The sequence below is a fragment of the Chionomys nivalis genome, chromosome 22 (genome assembly GCF_950005125.1).
Source record: "Chionomys nivalis chromosome 22, mChiNiv1.1, whole genome shotgun sequence".
NCBI lineage: Eukaryota > Metazoa > Chordata > Mammalia > Rodentia > Cricetidae > Chionomys > Chionomys nivalis.
Genome location: NC_080107.1, coordinates 21,138,528 through 21,150,760, shown reverse-complemented (window position 1 = coordinate 21,150,760; position 12,233 = coordinate 21,138,528). Strand labels below are relative to the sequence as shown.

The window sequence follows — 12,233 nt, the reverse complement described above, 5'->3', positions numbered from 1 at the left end:
TGAAGCACTACATCACTGACAGTGCTAGTTGTTGCCTAGATCGGGATTATAAAAAGTATCTGGTAGAAAAGGGGATACAATGGGTACCAGTATTCACTTACATATATCACTATCTATATATAATGATGCCCTTACTGACAGTATTTAGAATTGATAAAAACTGTAAATATTTAAAACTTCTACCAGTAAAAACACAGATATAAGTATGCATACAACTTGTGTATAACAAGTGGAAAGATAGCCCAGTCCTGTATGCTTACAAATACATTCCCTCTCTACATTTCTCATTACGTCACGCTTCAGTAAGCACACCACCAAGTCATGCCAAGTCTTCTCTTTCAATATATGCCTCCTTCTACAAATGCAGTCTTTGTATCCCAGAGAATCTATTATCAAATATCTCCAGAGACTTGTTTCTTACCACATTTCCAATAAACCTTTTCTGGGGCTTCATCATTTTTTCATATGAATAAATGTAAGCAGCTAATGATAAATATAAATATAAATTTAAGGTCTCTCGTTATATTCTTCTTACAAACTGAAGCTAAACACACTGGTAGAAATGATACCTGAGAGCACTGTCTCTAAACCAAACCATTCTTATTAGGTAGAGTATAAGAAAAGACAATGGTTACAATTTACTATGCACCAGTTATACGGCAGTCAGTACTTCGCTTTTCATAATTATTAAAAGCAGCTTTTACTCCTGCCTTACAAATGAGGCAACTGAACCTTAAGAAAAGGTAACTCATAGAGCTAATAGGTAGACAAGACAAGGTTTGATCTCATGGTTATACTGATTTTAATCATTATATTATTCTGCATAAATTCTTATGAATGTCAAATTTGGTTCTAAATGTTCTGTCATGGCCTACTCCTCAGCTTGGGCTTCTTCTTTTCTCTCTCCTCTACAACACCGTAGCACATATATAATTCAACCAAGCCAGCTTTCCTTCCTTCTTAACAGAAGCCCCATTATTATTATTATTATTATTATTATTATTATTATTATTATTATTATTATTATTCAAGGCTGTAATATGGTCTGTTAAACCCATACATCCTGTCCTTCCTTGAAGTTGAGACTATCACTCACACAGTTCTAAGGAAAGAGATTCAGTGGGAATCTCTAGGTGGGGCTTCTGGGAAAAGCTTTCATTCTATTGGCATGCAACCCTGGCTTATCTCATTCCCCTGGTGATGGAGGAAGGTCATTGGTTAAAAAATAAAGAAACTGCTTGGCCCTCATAGGTTAGAACATAGGTGGGTGGAGTAAACAGAACAGAATGCTGGGAGGAAGAGGAAGTGAGCTCAGCCTCGATAGCTCTCCTCTCTGGGGCAGATGCGATGAAGCTCCAACCCAGGATGGACGTAGGCTAGAATCTTCCCGGTAAGCGCATCTTGGGGTGCTACACACCATTATTAGAAATGGGCTAGTCCAGGTGCGAGAGTTATCTGAGAAGAGGCTAGATATAATGGGCCAAGCAGTGTTTAAAAGAATACAGTTTGTGTGTTGTTATTTCGGGGCATAAGCTAGCCAGGCGACCAGGAGCTGGGGCGGCAGGAACACAGCCCGCAGCTCCTACTGCACCCTGGCCTGATCTGAAGAGGTATTCTAGATGGAACACCCCTCATGAAGCTGTGAGGTACGCATGTGAGAATCAAAGTCTCACACTTCAGGAGACAGATTTAAAACCCAGAGCCTCAGGATCTGAGGACATCCCGATGCCCATCTGTGAGCGGCGTGTCTCCCATCCTTTCCTGGCATAGTTAATCATTGCTGAACCTAACATACATCCTAACAGCACTGAGACATCAATCACCGTGCAATTTCCTCAGTGTAGGCTAACCTGGCACACATTTGCAGAGAAGAGCGATAATGATATAAATGCTAATTTAAAGATAAGCATGCCGACTGTAGCCATAACCAGAGCAGTCTTAGTTTACCAGTTTTACAGATTCTGCCTGTGATTTAGCATTTGTTTGAAGGAAATCTACTTCCAAAATGGACACCACCATGGGGGGAAAGAAAGCAGTGGACTATGGTACAAATGAACTACTACTTAAATTTCTTAAAGCTCTATCTCTGTATTAGGCCAAACAGCCAAAATCTCAAACAAATGCACTCTGTGAGGTTGGTTTATTTAATTATGTTAAATGTCATTCTCTGAGCTTTTAGTTGGAGCCAAGATGTAGGGAGGCACCTGATATTGACTAAGGTATGCATCAATTGCTGTTCTATGGAAAGGCTCCAAGGAGATGGACAAGCCCTCGTAAGGGCAAAGAAAAGGTAGTTTGGCTTTGTTTTCTTGATGAACAAATATCCTTACAGGCATTAGGATGAATGGGCCAACCACTCCTGCTGGCTTGGCCCTTATTCGTTACAGGTTTTGTTCTGTGTCCATGGCCTGTTAGATGTGATTATCACTTTTTTCATAAAACCAATAACACCCATACATGTTGAGAGTTCTATCTGTTCTTACTGCAATGATACTGTTTTTTTTAACCTTAAGTATGGCAATAAAACTAAAGGTATATTCTGGAGATCAATGTTTTATGGGTCCTAAACATCCCTGAATGGTTTTGCTGCGAATGCCAAGAATAAAGAGGCATTGGCACTCTTTAAATGAGCAACTTTCGGTGATTCAAAAAAGCAAAATAGCAAAACCACATATTCTTAAAATTTTTTTTTTTTTTTTTTTTTTTTTTTTTTTTTTTTTAGTTTTTCGAGACAAGGTTCCTCTGTAGCTTTGGAGCCTGTCCTGGCACTAGCTCTTGTAGACCAGGCTGGCCTCGAACTCACAGAGATCCACCTGCCTCTGCCTCCCGAGTGCTGGGATTAAAGGCGTGCGCCACCACCGCCCGGCCCTATTTTTTTTTTTTAAATGATAAAGTGTGTTATTCCTGCACTGTCTCACAAACTCACTGCATCGTCAATCCACAATGTTGAGGGGGACTTAGGACAGAAAGAACCTGTGTCAAGGACATCTGTATTTCTTTCCTCTTTCATGTGCCTGTAACTCTACATTTACTAACAAATTAGTTATGTGGGTATTAAGCAATAACAGAGGGGAGCAGAAAAAAATATATAGCGAAATAAAAACAATAAAAAAAGAAATTAAACTAAATTCTCAGAGAAGAGTTACAAGTATGGAAAACCAGGAGAAATTAGTGCTTTCCCAGAGTAAAATCCAGACAAAACCAAAAGGCTACACATTTAACCCAGACATTATCCAAGGTCAAGAGAACAACATGCTATTTAGAGCGCAGTGTTACAAACACAGAACCATGGAAAGAATGGTGCTCTAAAATCAAGTATAAAAGGATATTCACCACATGGGTTGACTGCAGAGCTAAGTGAAGCAGTTCCCGAGGAAAGACTGCTTTTGGAAACCACTGAAGCCACAGCAGGAGCTGATGCCGTTGGTGTAGCGGAGGAGGCTGGGGAGGGGGGCAGTCGTTCTCCGGACTCCATGTCTACAACAGAAGGAAACGCTCTATCAGGCAGGATCACTCAAGAATTAGACATGTTTGTGCATTTTGCTCGCTTTTTAAAAGGCATAATGTGAAATGTGGACAAAATGACCTTATGGCTTAGAGTACCCCTTCCCAAACTCATGTTAAAGCTTCCTTTCTCATGGGACTGGGCAGGAGTGAGCGGACTCTCACTCCCATGAAACACATCTGTGTTTTGTGAAGTGGGTAGCAGGGTAGGGAGTGACCCCTTACATGGATAGCGGCTGGGAGTTTCCATCTCTCAGACTTCAGAACTCTTTCCTTCATAAATCATTCAGTACTAGATATTGTTATAGCAACAGAAAGTAAAATAAGATAAACATTTATGAAGCAAGTTTAATTTTATTTTATTTTTGAAACAGGGCTGTGCCTAAACTCATATTCTCCTGCCTAAGTCCCACAGCTAGTACTACAGGTGTGTGTTCCTGCAACTCAGCTTGAAACAAACTAAACATTAGGTACACCACACAGTTTCTTATCTGTCTTTGTCCCTTCTCCCTTAGTTCCAGACATGTTGCTAGGCCCAGCATTTAAGTGGTCCTAAGAACTCTGCCAACTGAGCTTCCTCCATGGCTCCGGATTGCCTTTTTTGCTATTTTCAAATGCACACTGTGCTAAATTACAGGTTCTGTAATTTAAATCTTTTAAAAGTTTACTCTTGAGACCTCAGGAGACCTAAACATGAGAAAATAATCCAAGAGCAAGCAAAGCACTGGTTCTCATGCTGCTCAATAAATAATCTATTCGGGGAATATTCTTTTCTACCCAAAAGATTAAGTATTCCTTTGAAATGAAATATTTGTAGGGAAGGTTATTCTAGAAATACAAAATAGATATATGGGAATATTAACAGAGGATCTGAACAAGACTTAATGTCTGCAGATCAACTAAACCATGGGTATAATCTATGGCTTTAAATATCAACTAAGCTTAGAGATTTCTAAAAAGGGTACAAAGACTTGAAAGATAGACCAACAACATCTGATTAAGTAACCCAACGCAAGATACTCAAAGGACAAACAGGAGACAGGCAGCTTTGCTCGGCGCAGAAAGACAGTTAACATTCTAACAGAAACAGTGAGGGCTGCAACATGCCTAATAGAAGTCCTTCTGGCCGGGTGGTGGTGGCGCACGCCTTTAATCCCAGCACTCGGGAGGCAGAGGCAGGCGGATCTCTGTGAGTTCGAGACCAGCCTGGTCTACAGAGCTAGTTCCAGGACAGGCTCCAAAGCCACAGAGAAACCCTCTCTGGAGCAGAAGGAGGGAGAACATGAGCAAGGAAATCAGGACCACGAGGCGTGCACCCACCCACTGTGACAGTGGAACTGATCTATTGGGAGCTCTCCAAGGCCAGCTGGACTGGGACTGAATAAGCATGGGTTGAAACTGGACTCTCTGAACATGGCAGACAATGAAGGCTGATGAGAAGCCAAGGACAATGGCACTAGGTTTCGATCCTAATACATGAACTGGCTTTGTGGGAGCTTAGCCTGTTTGGATGCTCACCTTCCTGGACCTAGATAGAAGTGGGAGGACCTTGGTCTTCCTGCAGGGCAGGGAATTTGGACTGCTCTTCAGTATCGAGAGGGAGGGGGAATGGACTGGGGGGAGGAGAAGAGGAGTGGGGATGGGGGAGGGGAGCGGGGGGAGGGGGCAATATGTGGGAGGAGGGGGAGGGAAATGGGAAACGGGGAGCAGTTGGAAATTTTAATTAAAAAAGGATAAAAAAAAATGAAAAAAAAAAAAAGAAGAAGTCCTTCTGCCCCATATAAAACGTGTAAGAGGTCTAAGAAATGCGCTGAGGAAGAGTCGGTCCATATGTAACAGAGGGAAAAAACAAACATTCTAAAGAATAAATGATTACAAATAAAGAACAGCATACTTAAAATTCTGCCTTTGTCCTGGTCACTCTAATATCAGGTGTGTATTTCTAATATTACAATTTCCTGGCTAAGAAGTTCTCAAAGACACACTAAAATGTGCTTACAGAAATGAATAATATAGAAAGGATACTCGTTAGCAAGTTACAGTAGCAAACGAGTAACAATATATGTCCATCGATAAGTTTGAACCCACATCTTTTTTTAAAAGAATAAGGTGGATCTGTGTTAACCGATTAAGTGAAAAGGACAAGGTCTAGTCAGTCTAGTCTCATTGTGCTCAGGATAAGGGGGTGGAGGTATTCTACTGTGTACATACTGACAATGTTTCTAGAAAAAAATATGAGAAATTGTTAACTGTAGGAAAAAGGAGCAGGTACGTGGAGTCTTCACTGAAAGAATTAGCTTTTACTGTCCATCTTTTCATTCCATTTTAATGTTTAACCAGGTTCTTGTATTGATGACAGTTAAATCAATAAAAGGAGAATGGTTTGTTATTGCTGGAAATTACCCTTTAAAATAACCCATAGTTGGTCCAGTCTAGCAGTCTCCATTTATTTCTGTAATGTGTCACTGTGAGACTTTAATAGGAAATCACATTAAGTAGTGAAATGAAAATTAAGCAAAGTTGGTCAAACGAAGCTACAGCTCTGCCAGGATGAGTACAGAATTCATCCAAAAGACCAAAATAAAACAAAAAACAAACAAACAAAAAAACCAACCAAACAAACAAAAATCCACAAAGCTGTTGGTACAAGTTGCCACAAATATCAATTGGGACTAAGGCAGTTTGAAGATACAAATCTGATAAAAATTTTTGTGCAATGGTGTCTTCAGTTATGAAACTGATCCACATATGAGCTATGACTCTGGTGCTCTCTATAGAGGGTTGACATGAATATGTCCCTTCTTCTGCCCTATCAGATCCAATTCATCTCAATTTTACTTGTACTGTGAATTTGAAATTGATCCAGTTTTCTCCATCACTATTGCTATCATTCTTATCTATGCCACTAAGAACAAAGATCCAGCAAAAAAGAGTATATAAGCAGAGTCTGGGTTTTTTTGTTTTGTTTAGTTTGGTTTGGTCAATAAGCAGGTATCAATTTCCTTTTACTAGTGGTGATGACTTCTGCATAGCCACAAAACAGTTGTGACAAACTATGAGATCCATCAAGCTTGGACTATCATCTGACCCTGATAAGAATGTTAGTCAATCCCTCCTCTTCTCTGGCTTCTGGGAAAACTCCTAATTCTATTTACAAATGTACCTACATCTTCCTTACTAAGAAACTGTTCTTCATAAAGCATTCATTGATAAAAATATATACATAAATAATCAATGACCCTATAACACAGCACTGACAAGACCCACAAAGCTTCTCCATTTGCATCATAACAGACAGACAGACAGATGAGGCTGTTTGATTAATTCAGCATTCTTGGCCAAGCAAGTCTGGGTATAACATGTAATGGAGCTACAGACACACTTGTCATGGTAAAGGTATGGTTAAACAATCTTACCAATAAGCTTTAAAAACAACTAAATGAAAATTCTGTTTTATTTTGCAGTTTGGAGCATAGAACCCAGGGTCTCATGCATAGCAGGCCAGCACTCTATCGCAGACCCTATTTCTTTAGAAATTTTAGTCCTTTAGTTTGCAGGCTAAAATGAGAAAGTTGTGGATTTATTTTTTACCCTTTGAATTTTTCATTTATACATATTTTTAATAAACTGAAAAGAATTAAAATGAACTCACCATTATTTTAGGTGAAAGTTTGGTAATAAAATGAACAATTATGAGTTTAAAACACAGTTCAAAAACAAAGCAAGTTGGTATAAATAGAACTAAAAATAAGACAAATAGAAGATGGAAAATCATCAAAAAGAAGTAGGAATCAGAAGCTGGAGAGATGGCTCAATGGTTAAGAGCACTAGTTGTTCTTCCAGAGGTCCTGAGTTCAATTCCCAGCAACCACAAGGTGTCTCACAACCATCTAAAGTGGTATGTCATCTTTATTTATGCCCTCTTAAGGCATAAAGCCAATAGAGCACTCTTAAACATAAAATAAGTAAATAAATGTTAAAGAAAAAATTATCCATAGGTACATGTATGTACATACATCTGCACTAAATCATGGGGCAGCGGGAGGTGAACACAAATGTAACATCACTGAGGAAAGGACTCCTACTGCATTGAAACACAGCCCTGTTAGCACTGCCAGTACCAACACTGTTTAAATCTTACCACCAACACCATCACAACGTTATTTGTTCAATGTTTTGTACCAGCACTATGCAAAGTAATTTCATTTCATTATTTTAATTAAGGCAAACTCCAAGTGTAATTATTATCTTCATAACTGTTAATTTTCACAAATAAGAAAACATAGGCATAAAAAGGTTAATAACTTGCCATACACAAAATAGGTTAAGTGTCAAAGACAGAGTTTGTCCATGACTGGGGTGGCACACACTTACAAGGCTGGTCTGACACAGCAAAACTATTTCAACAACTAGAGGGGAAGGGCACGAGCTCCACAGCACAGTGTGGAGAACCACCCGCCAGCACCCTCTTTCACAGAGAACCATTTTGATTTCATTTCTGCTAGAACACAATTAGAATGCCACATTCATTCTGGACACTTTTTTTTTTAAAAAAAAATTATATATATGTGTGTGTGTGTGTATATATAAAAGGAATCTGTGGATCAGTCACTATAAATATTACTATGTGGCAGAACGACAGTTGAATGAAAGATAAGTGAGGTGTGGGAGGGTGGGTCAGTCATAGAGCTTAGCTTAGCTTGTGCAAAACTCTAGGTTCATTTCCAAGCACCTAAACAAATAAGGAAAATCTAAAAGTATGTAAGTCTCTGAGACAGCCTTTGTTTTTCTTTGGTATTTTGTTTTTTGTTTTGCTAAACTACTTATAATGGTCCATTTAAAACCAAAAGCTTAACCATGAAAAAAGAAGGTGCTGGGCGTCGGTGTGGGCACCTTTGATGACCTGGTCTACAGGATGAATTTTAGGACAGTCAGGACTACACACACACACACACACACACACACACACACACCAAAAAAAAAAAAAGCTATCTAAAAAAAACAAAAAAACAAAACAAAAAAAACTGGAGGAGAAGCAGCAGCAGCTAACAAATTATGAAAATATTAGAAAAACTTCTGTAAGCAATAAAGCTTAAAAAACATAAATGCCTAAAACTGCTAGCAATCTTATTTTCTACTGATGTAATGTGAAATGGAAAAGGAACGTAACTAACAATTAGAATGAATTAGTTTTAAAAAGTAAATACATTAGCTGAGCGGTGGTGGCGCACGCCTTTGATCCCAGCATTGGAAGGCAAAGTAAGTGGATTTCTGTGAGCTCAGAGTCAGCCTGGTCTTCAAAGCTAGTTCCAAGACAACCAGGACCACAAAGAGAAATCCTGTCTCAAAATACTAAATAAATAAATAAAAATGATTTAATCAATGACCATTAGTCTATGTCACAATATGCAACCAACAGTTTCAGAATGGTAATAGCATAACTAATACAATAAATACAGTCTTTTGGAGTCTCAGAATATATTCTACTGGGACATAAAATCAAACTATAATATCCAGAAATTATTTAAAATAATCCTCACTGTGGACCACATGTAAAAATAGGCCCCCTCTTTACAACTTACTGCAGTATTTAAGGACAGAATTCAACTAGACAGCAGGAATTTTTTTTAACACAAATCAGTGTGCCAAGAACAACATACAACGCTGGCAGTGCAGCTCAGTATTGCCTAGCACACAAAGATTCCTGGATTCGATCCCCTCACCATCTCAACAGGTGTGAAACTGACACAATCCCAGCACTTTCAAGGTAGAGGCAAGAGGATCCGAATTTTAAAATGACTTTCAGTATACAGTAAGTGCAAGGTCAGTCTGTGTAGCACAACACTCCACCTTCTTAGGCAACAAAACAACACAATACAACAACAATGAAAAAATAAACCAAGTAGTACATACAGCCATATGTGGTGGCTCACACACGTAATCTCAACACTTAGGAGGCTAAGGCTGAAAAATTGCCATAAATGTGAGGCCTGCCTAGGCTACAGAGGGAGACTATGCCTCAAATAACAAAATACATCAAATTAAAACAAAAATAATTCATAAACATCCTATTATCCAATAGGATTATTATCAATCACATGCATAAATTTAATATTAAAATTGAGTAACTTTGAAACTCATCCGTAATATGTCAAGAGTTTACTAACAATCACGTCCTCACTGGAAATACTACTGTAGAGCACACTGGCCTAAATGACTGACATCCTGCTTAGTGAAGAAGTCTGCTATATAGTAAAGAGACTGGTAAGGCTGTCAAAGAGTTAATGGTAGTTTGGGGTGGGTACTACCTTATTCAAATTTTCCTGAGAAATAATGATGCAGGAAACAATCTGAATCAGCAGTCATCAGCAGTGACCTCTATGACAAACTTGCAACAATCACCATGCTCTATGTTTCCTGTGATGAGAGCATTTGGCCATTATCAAGAGGTAGGAAAGTCACTCAGAAAGTACTATCAATGAACCTAATTACATATTCCATCATTTCTCAATTGCTTTCATCAAGACATCCCTAGTAAAAACCAAAAAAAAAAAAAAAAAAATCTGTGCTTTGTGCAACACTGTTATATCAGGACAGGCTGGAAACTCTCACCAGGTGGCAACAGAGGAAAGATCCAGAAGCAGCTAGCTCACACTTTAGAACTGCCTGTTCACTGGTGCTGATGACAATCCACAGCCTTTCCATATCAGATCTCACATCAGAATCCCAGGAGAATATCTTTTTAGGATATTTTTTATTTTTTGAGATTATACTACAATTACATAGTTTCTCCCTTCCATTTTCTCCTCCATATTTCCCATATACTCTACTTCTCTTTCAAATTCATGGCTTTTTCTTTAATTGCTATTACATATACATGTGTGTGTATTGTTAAATACATAAATACAATGTGCTCAGCCCATATACTGTTATGTATATATATGAACATCTTTCCCAGTGGTCAAGGTAAACATGTACAAAATATTGGCTACTAGTCTGAGCACTGGTTACCAACCCTAGAATTTAAGACCGAGAAAGCCATTGACTGAACAGTCACAGGCATAATAATGGGTTAAAATTTTTGAGTTAAACATCACCCCTTAGAAATCAAGAAATCTACATAGTGGGATCTTTTTTTTTAAGCACCAAAATATTCTGGGTCATTGCTAAAGACCACTGGAAACTATTGATCTCTCTAGATTTCAGTAATGTGTGTTTTTTAGGGAAGAGGAAAATATTTACTTTCTGATTTTGCTTGTTTGTTCTGAACAAACAAGCAAACACATCAAGGCTGTGAACTGGAGATAAAAGTTAATCAAGAGTGGTGAGCTATTGCTGAACTTGAGGCCCATGTCATTAAAGGGAGGCAGTATCCTACACTGCCTGGATGGCCAGGAACCCAAAGACTAAAAAGCCTTGAAACCCAGGGAAGAACCAAGCACAATAGGCAGATAGGCAGGCAGGCAGATTGGATAGATAGATTAGATTAGATTAGATAGATAGATAGATAGATAGATAGATAGATAGATAGATAGATAGATAGATAGGTAGGTAGGTAGGTAGGTAGGTAGATAGATAGATAGATAGATAGATAGATAGATAGATAGATAGATAGATAGATAGATAGATAGATAGATAGATTAGCAAGAGTGGGCAGGCAACCAGGATAAGGCAGTTAAGCAGGGTTACTTCATGGTTTCTGCCTCCAGGTTCCTTCCCCAGCATCCCTTGATGATGGGCTGTAAGCCGAAATAAACTGATTCTTCTCCAAGTTGCTTTTGGTCACATGTCTTTCCCCACAATGCATCAGTTTTAATCATATGCATACCCAATTATGCATAAGAGATAAACAGAGGATGTTCCCTAAATGCTTACTTGAAAACACAAATTGATCTTAATTCACATTCATCCCAAACAATTCAGGTGGGCTTGTGTTTCTTTCATACTCAGATAGATTGGGAATATATGTGAGAAACTCTTAATATGATGGTTGTTAGGGGAGGAGACCCTTACCCCATTGTCCAGAGAGGAAGACATATTCATATATGTGAAAGCAAGGAGCTGGGCAGCTAAGGAGATTATCAGAAGTATGGACTGAGTAACTGAAACCAAGTATTGTCAAGTCACTAAATTATTGTCTCTGCTTCCCTGAATCAGAACCTACCCAGCTTTCAGTCTCTTATGAATTTATCTATTCTAGATAATTTGCATAAAAAGAATTACACAATGATCATTTCTGAGACCTAAAACCATATTTCCAAGTTATTTCATATTATAGCACGCATAATACATTATTCCTTTCTACTGGTGAATAATATTTCATTTTGTACCCTACAATATTCACCTACCACTTAATAATCATTTGGATTACTTTTAGATTTTACAAACAGTGAATATTAACATAAGCATACAGTGCTTATGTAGATAAAGAAACAGACTGACATGTAAGAACAGAATTGCCGGATCACATGGTCTCTTTTATGCTTAGTCTTCTAAGGAGCCTAAGAATAAAACATCCTTTCAAGGTAAGAAGTAGAACCTTCTGTGAGCACTTAAAGTACCAGTTATTTTGTAGTCATAGTAGGTGTACTGTCCGGCTAAGTTACCAGATCACATTAACTTTAATAATTTCTTAACATTTTATTAAATTTAACAATTTAATACAGTATTTCTAAAGGATACCTTCAGAACCTTCTCAAGTGTTACACGGCTCACTTTTAGAATTGTTT

At 38.3% G+C, this 12,233-nt stretch overlaps 1 protein-coding gene across 16 annotated transcripts in view; it reads right to left on the bottom strand.

Annotated features, from left to right (window-relative positions):
• Nucleotides 1–12,233, bottom strand: part of Baz2b (bromodomain adjacent to zinc finger domain 2B) — a 213,038-nt gene that overhangs the window by 99,082 nt on the left and 101,723 nt on the right. For 15 of the 16 annotated variants that reach the window (XM_057755621.1, XM_057755630.1, XM_057755623.1 and 12 more), the window contains one exon: nucleotides 3,334–3,477. The exons of the other annotated variant lie outside the window; for it this stretch is intronic. In XM_057755621.1, coding sequence (XP_057611604.1) covers nucleotides 3,334–3,475 — 142 coding nt within the window. In that variant the 5' untranslated portion in view covers nucleotides 3,476–3,477. The remainder of the gene's footprint in view (nucleotides 1–3,333; nucleotides 3,478–12,233) is intronic. 16 annotated transcript variants of the gene reach the window in all.